The 15,711-nt window shown below is 39.6% G+C and overlaps 1 protein-coding gene across 11 annotated transcripts in view; it reads right to left on the reverse strand.

The window, feature by feature from the left end:
- neo1a (neogenin 1a) overlaps positions 1-15,711 on the reverse strand; it is a 163,516-nt gene that overhangs the window by 36,937 nt on the left and 110,868 nt on the right. For all 11 annotated transcript variants that reach the window (XM_088413297.1, XM_088413296.1, XM_088413299.1 and 8 more), the window contains exons 6-7: positions 13,684-13,838; positions 12,780-12,900 (exon numbers count right to left, since the gene is read on the reverse strand). In XM_088413297.1, the coding sequence (XP_088269423.1) occupies positions 12,780-12,900; positions 13,684-13,838 (276 nt within the window). The remainder of the gene's footprint in view (positions 1-12,779; positions 12,901-13,683; positions 13,839-15,711) is intronic.

Here is a 15,711-nt window from a genome sequence, read left to right on the forward strand (position 1 = left end):
ATAATAAATAAAAATCGCAATCTCAACATTTGCAATTTCTGGAGGAATTACATTGGAAAGTTGAAATGCTGGCAAAGAAAATCTTGAAACTTGAAATAATTTTGAATGATTCAGAGAAATAGAAAAACATGGAATAATATTGAATGACATATAGTAGAATGAGGTATTGAAAGTGGGAATGAATGTAGAATCCTCTGTGAGGTGTGATAATTTGGTATGTTGATATTAATTTCCTAGGGAAACTGAACAAGCTGAACATTCAGAATTTAAAATGGGAGCAATGTGAATCTGTTTTGTTGTTCGTGTCATTGAAAATGAAGAGGGACTTTGCATGGGAATTTATTTGGGAAAATGCTGAAATGTCAGCATTTTAAAAAGAAAACATTTAGAATTTTAAATAGGGACAATGTGAATCTGTTAAGCAGAAAGTGTTATTGGAAACAGTGCCTGCACTTCAATCAGGTACAAGAATGGTTCCTTTTGTGCTGAGAGTTCAATTCAATTTAAGGGTACAATAAAGTGGCCAGGCAAAAACAATACCCCGTTAATTGCTTTAATGGTTCTGAGGTAAATGTTGTGGAAAATTATTGGTGGCTGGGAGCAACGTCTGACGACCGCGGCTCTTTTCCGCAACGGCTCATTTTCACAACTGCCTAAATCTGATCTGGCTATTCATGACAACCGAGCCGCAGAATAAAAATTCAGCAAATGAGTGGACCACAAAGAGAGGCAATTGCAGATGGTTGTGTCCAAGAATAAATGGCTAACCAAGTGTGTTTTGTTCAGTTCCTTTCAAGAAGTACAAATCCCCACAGAATTGCAACATGTTTTTCTTCCAGTTCCCATTTTTTTCTAGGGTTCTTTGACAGCGTTAGACCAGTATTGGATGGAAGGTGGAGCAAGTAAATATGCAAACAAGTAGTCTCCTTATCAAGCTGTGAGAAATCCATCTATCATCTAAACAACTAATCCATTCATCGATTATCTTAACCCCTTATCTTCACAATGGCCGCAGACGTTCTGGAGCCTATCCCAGCTGTCTTTGGGCAGTAGGTAGGAGACACCCTCAATAGGCTCCCAGTCAAATTTAGGGCACACAAAAACACTCACAAACACACCTAAGGCCATTTAAGAGTCATAAGAAAACTGGAATACGTGGAGATAACCCACGCAGGCATGGGGAAAACATGCAAACTCCACACATGGAAGAGCAGAGTGGGAAGCAAACTCTCAACCTCCGCATGTGAGATGTACTTGCTCACCGGTCTTTAATCTTTTCAAAGATTATTTGTTATCAAACGTCATCATCCAATGAAATCAGGCGTGTCCAAATCCGAGCTTCGAGGACCGGTATCCTGTATATTTTCCAGGTTTCTTTCCCAGACACACCAGATTGAAATGATCAGCTAACCAGCAAACTCAGCAGAACCCTGATGATGAACCTTATCATTGGAATCAGTTGTGGAGGGGAAACATGCAGGATACCGGCCCTCGAGGACCAAGTTCAGACACCCACCCTTAACTTAAAATTCTCATCTGTTTGCTGTGCTTGTACAATCCATATTCCTGTCTAATAAAAACACATTGCTCTGTATGGCTTCATTTAGTTTTGTTTAGCTCTATCCGAGTCAAAGAACTATGTTGAGATGAGGCGAAACATTCATTTAGACAGGCTATTCTTCTGTCCATTAGAAGAGACAAAGTACCCCGTCTTGTGGCATCTATGAGCTACTCTAAACTTGTAATAACTATAGTCTATAGCCGTATAACAATTACTTGTAAAGTTGTGTTTCAGTCCCCATCACCACAAGACGTGAGGAACACTGTCAATCTTTTTTAGGATTATGATCATACGGCACTATAGGAATGTGACTACCTCGATATAGTCACGAAGAAAGAGTTGAAAATATGCCAACCTCAAGTACAGTATTTGGTGTGGGTCACAGAAGGACGTTTTGTCAGTAAGCTTTCCTTTTAAGGTGAGTACAAAATGTGATCTGATGTGATAAATCAACACATGCATAAAGAGGTTACATTTACTTGCAAATAAATATATTTTGCCATGCAGCAATCAAAACAGTTTTTTTTCCTCAGAAATCCAGCTGCCGTCCTTTTATTTGAAGCCTCTTTTTCAATGCCACAGCAGTGAGGATTCAAGGAAAGCATGACCATGAATCTGTTTGTATTAGACCCCCTGGATCTAACTCGAGGGTAATATGGTTTCTATAAACAGTGACAACTTATATCCCACAGAGCTAAACAGATCGGGATGTGTACACTTGCATGTTGTATGTTCAGAGATTGACAACATCCCAATAGGTACCAAAGACGGGGGGGAGGTGCGGGTGAATCAGATACACATCACAGTACACCTTCCCATGCACACAGTCATGGTCCATGCACTACTCGTGAGTCAATGTGTTTTTTCTTCTTCTTTGTCTCACTTCAACAAAAGCTGTCACACAAATACACATCACCTCCAGAAACATGTATGCAATATCACGCTGGCCCTCTTTGGGGCATGTAAATGAAGATGTACAGATATGGTAAACAATGTAAATGCCAAAGGCTGGCTGCGAAAGGAAAGCAAGGCCCCTTGGGCTTGCCTGCCTTTCGAGCGCATCAAAACATCCAATGATGCTGCTCATCTCCAGAGCCTCCTACCCGAGCTTGAGCTGCTAGGAGACACACTTCGCCGTTTGCATTGGTCTTTCTACCTTGGAGCAACAGACTTTTACATGGAGGGAGCACAAGATGAATGAATGAGACAACTTTTTGCCTACCAGTACAACCAAGAACCGTGTGGTATGCTTAAATCTTTATGGATTTGTCATGTTTGTTTTTGTACAACACTGCAATTTTTATGGTAGGTAGGGAGGTATTTTTTGGGTTGTTCTAATTATATGATGACCAACTAAAATATAACATTGTTTCACAAGCTATTAAATTACTGAGCCAACACAAAAACAACATGCCTGATGTGTGTTTACTAGTGGATAGTGCCCCCTGGTGGTGAGTAAAAGTTCAAACACTATTATCATAGTGTCTTGTTCCATCTTCCTTCATTTACCGGGAGATTACCCCCTGGCGGCAAGCAAAAATACAGCAAATTTGTCACACTGAACTAAACTCCAGGGTTCAAATGTCAAGAACAAAACTAGTGGCTAATATTCCGAAATGTACAGTAATCCGTCCATTCATTATCTAAATCACTAATCCTTACGAGGGTCACGGGCATGATGGAGCCAACCCTGGTTATCCTCAGGCAACTTATCACAGGTACTACTCCATTAGTCAGAAGACTTCCATTTCCAGAATGTTGTGTTTAGACTAGCGGGAAAGTATGGACAATATTGTACTGCATTTTCTTTTTTTTTAACCTGTCAATCATTTTAATTACACTGGCTCATGGTTACTTTGCCTAACTAACCACCTGTTTCTAAACTTTGCAGTAAAAACGTTAAAAGTTAATACATAAGCAAAACGTCAAGACTCACTTGATGTACAGGTACATATATATGAGTTATTCCAAATAAGGTGTCCGCAAGTGTCTGGGGACAGAGGGAGATGGACTTAGGACGAACCACACACAATTGTATTTGCATCTGCAAATTGATGACGCGTAACAGCGTTACCACTTTAATTTAATTTCCAGTTGAAACATAAAGCATAGGGTGTGTTGAATACACAGGTGTGAATGAGAACTACTGAGAAGTGTCAATACCACTCCACCACCAGACAGTATGGTGTCCTACAATGATGTTTCTCCCTGATCTATTTTTAGCTTCTGGAAACTGGGAGGTACAACGGAGACCGAGCGGATGGGTGCTAACAGGAAACATAAAAGCTTTGGTGGCGCCGCTCGCAGGGGTCATCCGCCTGCCGCTAAGGAAAGGGCGTGAAAGGAAAGTGGTTAGCTACCTTAATTAGCGTGCCCGGAGGACTTAGCACATCCAAAATTGTTAGCTTGGCATCCTGGATGACTGCATGTTGGAGGACAGCGTAAGTGAGCAATAAGGGCAAATGTTGAAAGGAGTACAAAACAAAAACAAAAGTCCCATGCAGGTGCAAGCTGTCAGGCATAAACCGGTATTTATAACAAGACTGACCTTCAAAAAACAGCACTGACGCAGGCACCCAAGGCTATTTGAGTTGTTGTTTTTTTTCTCATTCCGGGGCAAAATAACAGCAAAATTGGCACCCGTAACATTTCAGTTAGCACTTAGATGACAGGCCGTTTATGAATAAAGCAAAGCTATTCTCCACGCTTGAATGAATACAACGCATTGAAAAGTTCACCAAGGAAACAGATGCTTTAAATGCACAAATATACACTCAGCGTGAGCGGCATCTGTGAAGGACAAGCCACTACAGGCTCAACAGTTTGGTAGCAGATGATTTCTTCCTCTCCACAATCAATTTAGAGTTAAAGGTCTACGATGAACACACACGGCAACGCCCACACGCACGCGCACACTAATCACGCCACATGATGAGCATATATAACGGGATGACATTTTCACTTCAACTGAATGTATTATAAGACTTTCTTTTAAAATGTCTACTCATAACTAGAAATAAAATAATAATAAAAAGCAGCACTGTCCTAAGTAAACTATTAGTTTGAAGCAATGCTTATTGGTTGAGCTAGATTCAGGTGCATTTTTGAAGCAGTTTAGACCATCAGGTGCACCTTATTAGTCTTTGCTAAGTGCTAACAGTGGTCTCATCTTTTGACTCGTTAAAATCATGATTTGAGTTTGACTGACCTTTGGAGCTTGTGAATTAGTGAATGAAGGCCAGTAAGCACATACAGAATTCCCACCAAAGGTATAATAATGCCTTCTTCACTAAATAGTTGACGAGATTAAGGTTGTAGTGAAAAGCCTTGCATTTTAATGGTTAAGTATACCTAAAAAACACATATTTGCTGCTTTATGAGGCAGCATGAGTTTTAGCATTAGTTAACACGTACGCACAGTCAATATTTGGGTTAAAGTCGGATTATGTCCAAACGTGGGCTTCTGAAACATTCTGAGTGCTTCCGTTTACGTGCCTTAGCAAAACGGGTTATGCTACTTGCGTTAGCCTCGATTGAGACTGTGATGTACAGATGTGATGTTGCAAATAGGCATCATATCCGTTTCATACTTTCTACCATCAATAAAACACATTGTACTCATGTCATCCACGACAGTTAAACTAGGAAAACTATAACCAAAACTGAAGCTCTTTGTTGCATCTGAGTTTCTTCTGTTTTATGTAGTCCATGGAACATCTGTATTCAAGTTAGGGTCATGTAACATGGGTGACATTTACTCATACTTCTCCCCATGACGCCTTGCTAAAACATGGAGTGTTGAGAGCTTAATTCGAATATGAGCTTTGCTTTGGCTCTCCACATTTTTGTTTTGTTGCCATTTTTAACTATGGCTGCAGTGACGGCAGGACGCTTTGCGTTTATGGGGTAGACTAAACTTGAACGGCTTCTGTGGCAAGCAACATCCTTCTTACAAAGAATGCATATCAGTATACTTTTGTTAAAATTTCCGTCGGGCGTTTAAATTTAATCGAACGGACAACTCTCAGACGCTCTTCCATGTTTATGTCTTCCTTCTACCCGTCCACCTGCAACAGGGCCCTATCAGGCTATGCCAAACACAATGACAGGCAATCAGTGTGTGACTGACCTTTTTTTTTCAAATCTCCAAGAAGCTTGAGGCATAAAAGCGGATCTTATGACCATACAAAATCATAGAGATTAAAATCGAGAGTAACGCAAGAATGTATTATTCAACGATGGATTTACTCTGGCTGTAATCGACTGATCGCCATTAATCTGATAGCGGTGCTCACCTAAATTTTAATATGTCCAATTGCTATCTTACATGTGTGTTTTGAAGGTGCTCTATAAACAAAGTTGATTTGAGTTAAATAGACAGTATGCCAGTCAGAGTATGAAGCCCTTGATATTCCCAGCTGTACCCGCTGTGACTTGTGTGCATATTGCAGTGTCCCAGCAGAATTTGACATGTTTCTAACCATCTCATATTGACACTAGCGTCTAGTGCTGAAGTTGCACATTTGATGGCATCTGACCGGTGTACGCTGCGCCGGCATGTTCACACGTTGGCAGCACTAAGCGTTAGCCTCCTGCTGGCCCAGCAGTGACCCTGCTGGCAGATGATGGAGTGCACAGTATTCCCAGGGGAGGCTTGAGCTTTTATTCAGTGATAGTCAAGCTGGAGGAAAGGATCTCTGAGCCTCCCATTATAAAGTCCTGATTTGAACAGGGAATAAGGGTGATGAGCAAAGGCAGTGGAGTGCTCGACCCATCTGCTTCCTGTCTTAGTGCTTTTTAAAAATAGTTTGACTGCTTTGTTTCATGAAATCTGCACAGCTTTGCTTATCATTACATTTTATGTTGCGTGAGTTTCCAATATATCCTTCCGCCCCCTCTTTTGCAGTCCATCACCGTGACAAAAGAGCAGTGAGCTCCTTCTAACCATTTCTTTTTAAGGCGTGTGTTTACACTGCAGTCGACCGCCATTGATTGTTAGGGCCCCCGTTGTGCCCCTTGCACGATATTAAGATAACATTTTGATAGGTTTCAAAACCAAATTTAGAGTTTGTGCCTTTGTATAGCACCGGCAAAGTCTGCTCTAAGATTTGCAACATAATACAAGTGGTAGCAGAGAAGGTCCGCAATTAAACTTGAGTGATAGCTGTTATAATAGTCGTTACCTTAGAGCTGACAAATACATGCCTGTGAGTAAAGTCATTGGCTACTTTTTTACTGCTCAATGTGTAATCGTAGTCAGTAATAGTTTTCTTGAAGGTTAGCTATATGACGTTTGGGTAACATTTACGCTAACGCTGATGCTAATTTCTGTTTGCCCATCCGTGGCATTTTGTCTGCGTTGTTAGCATTAATGGAACTGATTTTTATAATACATGGATTTGTTGAACTATTTTTAAATGTCCCATTTTCAAATGTCTTCTGTTCTTTTGCTTTTTAGCACCGACTGTGCAAGCAAATCTTCATTGTCTCAAAGTTACATTATGTAATGGTTTAAGAAATCCTTGAGTGTGGAACCGTAAGACCGTGCTGAGGAATAGCTTGAAAAGATTTTTTTGTTTTATTTTTTATAATGTGCTTAAAGCAGGTAGGCAGGGGAAAACTAGTTAATCACCGATTTCCTTCTGATCACCTCGTTAATGGGAGGCATTTCTCTTATTTCTAGGGGAAAACTGATCAAAATTTGAGAGCCAAGTTTGAGTTAAATGTCAATGTAAACACTGTAAATGTTCTATGCTTGTTTGTGTATGCGTAAGTATGTTATTGTGCAATCAACACAACACTGGTGGAAACAGAGTTTGTGGTTGCACTTATATCTGATGCTTTCCTAGCAAAGTCTACTTTTTCTACACCACACATGTCATGTTGACTATACAGTAATGAATATTTACAAAACAGAGTTGGATTAAACCCAAGAGGTCAAGCAGTTGTCGACTATACATTCGCATAATACTTCCTCTCACATCATGAATATCCAAAGATAAAGAAGGCAACCTTTAAAGTGGCAACTGTTTTCTCATGGGAGTGTCTGACTTGTTGCCCACAAAAAAATTACAGGTATGAGACTTTGACGGGAATCCACAGGATCCCCCTAAAATGCACTTCAACTCTGACGTAATTGACATTTCAGTCATTATTTTACATCCAATCAAGAGTTTTTCTGTTATTTTCTCTTTACGGAAAAAATAACATTGAAAAGTATTCGAAAAAAGTACTTAAAATGGAAGAAAACTAAATTCTAAATGACTGTTCATACAAACACACTTGGTGGTGTGTTTGTTCAGAAACACAGCAGTAAATATGCAGTACTGTAGACTGTTCGATACAAAGCCCCTTCAAGGAGAAGTGGTCCATGTGGAATTAATTACTGTTTGCACTACGACAGCCAGTTTTAATATTTAATTCTATTTTTAACAATAGCATAGATTTATCTCCCAAAAAGTCAGCGAACCAAAAAACAAAGATGTCACATTTTCAAACTTACAGTATCTATTGGTTATTTTTTAGTATACTTTGTCAAAAGAGTAATGGAGGAAATTACAAGGAGTGGCAGTAATGGCACATTTCCATTTCACTGTAGGAGAATCATACATCTGATGGGATGGGAGCACTACATTTTTCTGTTTGTCGTCTTAACAGCGGGAGAATTAAATAATGCTACCATTAAGACAAGGCAAGATTAAGAGACTTGGTATCAAACATATTGAGCCATCTATTTCAAAGATCTTCAACCTGTTGTTGCACAAAAGCGGCAACAGAATGTTGTTCAATCATTTTTCATGGATGGTTACGCATTTACAGTAGGTTCACCATTTGAATGTATTATGCTTGTAATAGATGCAGCTCAAAGAGCTTGAGTGCTCTATCCAAACTGAATTTTGTGCTAGCTTGTGTCATAGCGATTGTACAATTTATGGTAGATGTTTGATTGAGGGCACAGAACGTTCCATATATGAAAGGATATTTCAAAATAACTGGGGGCAAAGAGCAAACTATAGGTCTAGATACACCAATTTGACAAGGTTCAAATGCGACCCACCAGAAGATGCTTGAACTTCATTTGCAAGCAACACCGTGTGAACCTGATTGATTGTACCCTAAGTACCCTAAGTACAGATCCCATCCCACGATGCGTCTTGTGTGTGTGTTAAATACTGAAATACCACCCGCAACTAAGAGTATGCCTCTCTCTGCGTCTTATGGCTGCGAAAATCTGGTAATTGAATACCTTCTGCGCAAGCGTGAGAAGTAATACCTCTCCATACCACCTGTGGCAGGAGTCACTTCTCTTCATTCTTAGATAAAGACAACTCGCAAGCTCTTCACAGGGGCTGGATATAAAATAAAGTTATCTGCATTGCACTTTCTTTTTTGCTCCTGACGAACTCCCACGTGAAGCGAACACTTCTGCCCTTGACAGACTAACTAACTAACTTATACCCTAGTGATTAGGTCATCTTCTCGAGCTTCCATCCAGAGAGGCATTGTACATTGAAATGCGGAAGGGGACAATGTATAAACTAAGTGACATTATCAAGGCTTTTTTTTTTCTTACTTTATCGTCATTCGTCACTTTCTGTACATGCCCGTGCACTGATTTGTTAGCTAAGCACCAAACAGTGTGATACCAAACAGTGTGATCAAATATCATGACAGTCCAATGCCAAATCAACATGCTGAATCCACCAAAAACATCCCCAAATGCACCCCCAACAGCTATGTCATAAAAACAGTGTTTAACTAATTGGACGCTGCATACAGACATTCAGACTCTTCGTGACTTATTTCGTCTGATTGGTGAATGTACAGTGGGGCCCTAAGAGGCTCCACTCATTTTGTTTTTGGGTAAATGCAGACATTCAAACGTTCATCTTTTGTGATAAAACGTAAATAATTTATCAACTGTATTAGGGTCTTTCTTTTTTAAATTCTGACTGCAGTACGTTTAAGACTACACATGCAACTAACCACTATAATTATCTATTAATAGCTTAGACTGCACAAATGCTGAAAGTGTGTCTCTGCTTTAGATTTCCACAACTAAGCAAAAAGAAACTGCACAGTAAACCACGGGTATCAAATTCAACACTGTGTCATTTGATCAGACTTCGACTTTATACCATCTGCGGAAATCATTTCAACGACTGCTTTGTCTAACCTCAAAGTTGAAAAACATGACCAGTTTCCTCGCCAAGCTATAATTGGCAACTGCCAGAATATCATGCACACACACTTGACAAAATTATGTGGCCAGAATTGTTTGTGAAAGACTGCAGGACACTATTGAAATAAGATGTAACAAGAAGTGCTTAAATAGCAGCAGCTGATGAAATTCCTTCCCCATCATTTTGAGGACGATACCGCTTATACAGCAATAATGGCTGAGGAAAGGATTGGCAAATCTTCACAGAATTGAAGTTAGATCTTTTCCAACTGCTCTGAACCAAGGCTGGATTTGAATAAATTATATTACTATAATTAGCTGCTAATATATTCTAAAATACATATACTGAGGGTCCAGGCAGTTCCTAACCTACAGCTGCACCCTAACATGAGTTTACATTGATGCGGAAATTTGTCACGAGTACAGTAAATGACATTAGAGAATCTTCTACGGCATGAATATGAAACAATCAAATGAAAAAAAAAAAACAACAGCGGTAACAGAGATTGGCATTCTGTCCAATTTGATGTCATAATCTTTTGCTGACACTTCTCACGACCTTCCATTCATAACAGACTGTACGTTGGAAACCTCCACAGATTGCAGCCCAATTTATGAAAACACGTCAGTGATGTGCATTGCACCGAAGGGCTACCTAAAGTGCTTGCTTCCTTTGTATCCCAATTAGAAAAAAAACCACACACACACGCACATCATATGATAAGCATGTTCACCAGACGACCAGTCTGAATATGACTACTTCAAAAGAAGCATTACAGAAAACCTCATGGGCCTCTGTGAAACAACATAATTAGGTACCTTTAATGTCCACTTTTGGCATTTGGTTTCTAATTGACTCACATCTGTTTGCAACTACTGACCGATAATGCACATGTGGAATGTTGAGGATCATTTAGAATACTATTTTAGAAAACCTGGGCCACAAATGTACCTTTAAACGTTGCATATTTGCTGAAGTGAGAAGAATTCAATTGTTTTTTCGGCAAAGTCTACGCGTGCCGGATTCCTTGCAAATGGCTGGTAAATGTCTCCGGCTTGCCCTATCTGGCATATATCGCAGATAGGGCAAGCCGGAGACAACCGAACGTCTTAAAAATTCCGGTCAAAGTGGAGATTTGCCGAATCCTCCGAATCCGCCCTTGCATCTAGCGAAGATTTACAACTTCCCTCTATTTCTCGACTCTCTATTTCCTGACACCAGTGAGTTAGGAGACACCCCTTCTTTCTAATTGGACAGAATTCTGCGACTCTAATGCCGCCTAGTGGCATTGTAAATGAATAAAACCGAACCATGCGGATTCGTGTAGTAGTGTTTTTTTTTGTTTTGGTTTGGTTTTTTAATTAACAAAGCCATGTGAACAAAAGTTTAATATGTGGGTTTAAATACGCCTGGTTACAAGGCCTCAAGTTCTTAGAATTCTATGCACTTTACTTTGTGCTGAACTCTCATGTTTCATGTCATGAATGGTGCAAAAAGGCATATGTTTTCATTAACGCCAGCTACCAAGCTGAATCTACAGCTGAAAACTGACCTTTGTCTATTCCAAACAGCCACTTGTGAGGATAATCAGATGAACAACAAAGAGAGAAGCCGCAAAGATAAAGATCACTAACGAGTATCGGCCAAGTTTTTTGCCGCCGGCTGCTCTTTATTTCCCTCTTAAGCCACAATTCCACTAAGCAGTACAACTCACTTTGCTTCTTATAGAATAATAAATACATGAAATAACCTCTGATGAGATTTATGCTTCTACTGCAGACTGGGCAAGCTGAATAGTAATAGCTGGGTGTGATACGTGAGCCACGTCTAAGGACTGCAACAGTGTAACTCACTAGAAAATTCAAGTACAGCAATGCAATCTGAGCAGTGCAGTGTAATGAGACTATCTATAAACAAGAACACTGTCAATATGCATGGAAAAAGGAACTTTTGATTTCTTCTTCTTTCCTACTTGGGTTCATTCGTAAGAGCATGTCACAAAACTGTGTTGACCAATCAGTATCAACAAGGGCGTCCTTCAACAACAGACACACAAACGAAAGCTTCAATATGGGGTGGATATTTTGGGATCCGTAACATTAGAAAGACCCGACTGCAAACAAATAAATTCAAGAACCTTATTGCTTGCTGTGATTGGGGCTGACTTCAAACTTCCTTGCTTTCTTGTACGGAACATTCATGTTCCAAAAAACAAAAACGTGTCTTATTCCTCCTCATTGCACACAAGAGCTTTATTGTGCTTTTTGCAGTTTTAGCACTGATAGGATGCCCTGTTCTATTTGTTTTCCTTTTAGCAGGGAGATTGCAACTGGCCCCGCGGCTTAGAATTGGAACGTCATCAACTTGCAAATGAGGTTGAATTTATGTTCTATTACATTTCTGATAATGTTCAGAGGTAATGGCACAAGAACTAACAGTCATACATTTTCCACAAGTCTCTTTTACTGAATGACTGATGTTATGTGCCGCTGTGCCTGGTTACCCTGTATGTGAGCAAGAAGCATAGCATACTTTAGCTGCAAAAAAATGGCTAAACTGTAGCCCCGCAGAGGCTATCATCTTTCCAGCAAAGAGTTTATGTTAAAGCCAATATTCAGATAAATGACGACTATAATGTGTGCAAGTGGCAGCAGCCAGAAGCTTGTTTCCACAGTTTCCACATTTCTGCAATACGCCCTTTAGTGCTGCTTTTCATGTATTATTTGTCAAGTCAAGTTCAACCAAAATGTAACGCTTTCATTCTCTTTTAGCATGTTTTAGTACAAGAGATGTGCAATACTACCAACCCTAAATGCACTGTTAAGTAAGATTAAAAAAACGTCAGAATTTTGGTCTACCTGTCTGTTCCATAAATAAAACACTACTATTCTTTGTCATAAGAGCAAAATGATCAGATACTAGGCCTATCGGGCATGAAAATTGAGTTAACTAATGCGCTTAATCAATTTTTGATTATCATCCATCTTAATAGGTTTATTCTGCCCTGAGCATGAGTGGGTGTTTGTGGAGCGTACCGTGATCCAAAATGATGAGCTGGGCGCTGGATTGAATGTTTCCTGCATCGTTTTCTGCCAGACACTGGTAGAAACCTTCGTCAGATTTGACCAGGCCAAGAACCTGTAGATCGTGTTGCTTCTACACAACGCATCAACATGGAGAAAAGAAGAGAGGAGGTTAGAAGGTTATAAAGAGAGATATAATAGCAGGTGCAATTATTTAAAAAAAAAAGTTGAAAAAAAAGTCACAACAGTTTTAAATAAACGACATTGGTGTTTGCCAAAATAATATTTCTCTAATAATTGCTGTACAAGTCGGAACTATTTAATTTAGAGCTGCAATGATTGACAACTAAGCATTTTTCAAATTAATCAATAATCATTTTGTGTGATCAATTTATCGCTTCAAGATCTAATTTAAAATTTGTCTCAATTCTTGGAATTTCAGCCTCTTACCATTAAATATATGGTTTCTGTAGTCATCAACATAAGCAGAATTATTATCTTTGTGTTGAATCAAAATAAGACATTTGCGGAATTTGTTTTATATTTTCAGCACTGTCAATTTGAAATGTCCTTTTTTATTGAATGAATGGAAGCTAAAATTTGTTTTTACCAATTTGTCGATAAAACAACAAAATATTTAATAGATGATTTAATTATTTTGAAAGCATTAGCTGCAGCTCTGTTCCTGAACAGATAAAAATAGTTTAAAATGCGCCTTTCAGTTCAAAATGGACAAAGGTACTTCTGCATTCATTCCCTTTATGATGTTATGAAATATCTTATTTTTATGACTATGCTATTTTGCAAATATTTCAAAATCTAGATGTGCAAAGCTGGTAGATAATTATGCCCCCCCAAAAATGGGACTACAGACAACGAGTAGAATGTTAGCACCAAAGAGGGAAAACAATCTTACAATAATTTTGAAGTAGTCGCTCGGTATGACCGCATCGCCGTTCTTGACCCATTTCACAGTGGGGGCTGGCGTACCCGTGACTTCGCACTCAAACACGATGTCCATGGACTCATGGGCGTAAATGTTGGCCGGCCTCTTTGCATATTGGGGAGGAACTGTGGAAAACAGACCGTGTTAAGCGAAAAGACCAAAAACAATAAGCGTTTGATTTGGAAGCATTTGCAACAGTGGCCCAATAAACCACGTCAATTCTACCCAGCAGTGTGTTATGATCTTTGGGCAGGAAATGAACAAAGCTGAATCATGTTATGCCGCCCCACCATATGCCAAAATTATCCGTGAAAGGATGGCAGAAGACACAACCATCTGATCTAATGGAGCACATTAGGCACCTCTGACTTTTTCAGGCAGATGCTACAAATGAAAACCTGATTCGAACAATCAATATTTTTGCCTTTTCGTTCATAACGCAATGATTTAAAAAAAAACAGCAAGCTTTAAATGGGTGCCATGGTTCTGCATGTAAAACAAGCTGAGATGAACACTTGCATGTGTCTCCTGCTTCTGGTATCAAGGAGCAGAAAGGAGTTATTTGATCTTCTGCAGCCAAGCAGCACCTCATCAATCAGTCGTGAAACAAGGTCAGAGGGAGCACGTCCTCTGTATATAATTGGACCACGCTGTACATGCGAGACGAGACCGTGAGATTCACTGTGCATGGATGGGCTCTGTATTTGATTGCGCCGACTGATAAGGCAGCAGCAACCTCACCGTGAACCGTTTCCCGGCATAGACCACGGCTCTTTCCCCGTCAGCTTTTTCGGTGTTGTGATTGCTATTAACGTCTAATTTGTTTTTATAAAGACAATTTAGTATTTGTGGATAAAGATTGATTGTGGCTTTATTAATCATACTAGCAGGTTGTGAGGTCAAGTTGCCCTCATCTTGTTGACACAGCTGTGGCTAATTCCACTATGTTGGAAAAAACATTCATACACCTTGTGAAGGGGAATGGAAATGATCCATAGTTTTCACATTCAAGCATGTACACGTCTGAAAAATATGATGCGAAACTGTATTCGGTCCACCTGATTGAATACTTTTTAGAAGGGTATTCAAAAAAATTCAAGTACCTTGAAAAACATATGTCAAGCCAATCGCAATAACAATTGTTAATGCTCTGCGAGATGTGGTAAGAAGGCCAACTTCAAAATAAATCTTTATCAAATAAAGTATGGACATGAATGCTCTGCAACGTTTTATCTTGGAGTTGTTCCCGTCCCGATGTGTTGCACTCGAGAGTCCCGACATGAAAGGCACACTGTCATTCTGAGATGACGTTCGATCGACATTTATGGGTGCCAAAAAACAACTCTATTATGCTTACTTTGTATGCCACCTGTTGCTAGCATTTACCCATGGATTCAGCGTTGATAGCAGCAACGGGCAAACATTAGCTGCAAATTAGCTAGCAGTGCCTGTGTGCTCAACATCTGCTGGGGAGAGCAGTAGGCTTACTTTTCAGTTTCATAGACGACACAAATATTGTTCCTACTGATCTCTTTTTTTGTTTTTTACAAAAGAGGCTTACTTAGATGTGCTGTTTCAGCAATGGGGATAGATTTGTCTAAAGAGGAAAAACCGGCTGCTATGTTTAGTTTCAATTTAAAAACTAATACAAAATTACACCAAGACACACGTTTACTAAATAGGTTACCACATCTCATTGGGACTTGAATTTTCGTCGACAGTGTGTTATAACGATAGCAGAACAGACATGTTTGATGGCGGTGAAACGAGGAGCAACCTAGCAAGCAAACGTTAGTGGTGATACCTGATAAAAAAAAATGTAAAAAAAAGAAGCTCAAAACATCACAGTCAAAAAATGCACCATCCTGCTCCTTAAACATCCGTGTGTGTTTGAGAGAGCGTACCGGGCTTCCTTAGGGCAATGTATGTGACCTGCAAATAAGGTCTTTTCACAGTGTGGTGTGCCTTGGGTGTTTCTTTCTCCACGAAGCCATTGAG

Source organism: Hippichthys cyanospilos, chromosome 4 (assembly GCF_059441005.1).
Source record: "Hippichthys cyanospilos isolate Australia breed blue-spotted pipefish chromosome 4, RoL_Hcya_1.0, whole genome shotgun sequence".
Lineage (NCBI taxonomy): Eukaryota > Metazoa > Chordata > Actinopteri > Syngnathiformes > Syngnathidae > Hippichthys > Hippichthys cyanospilos.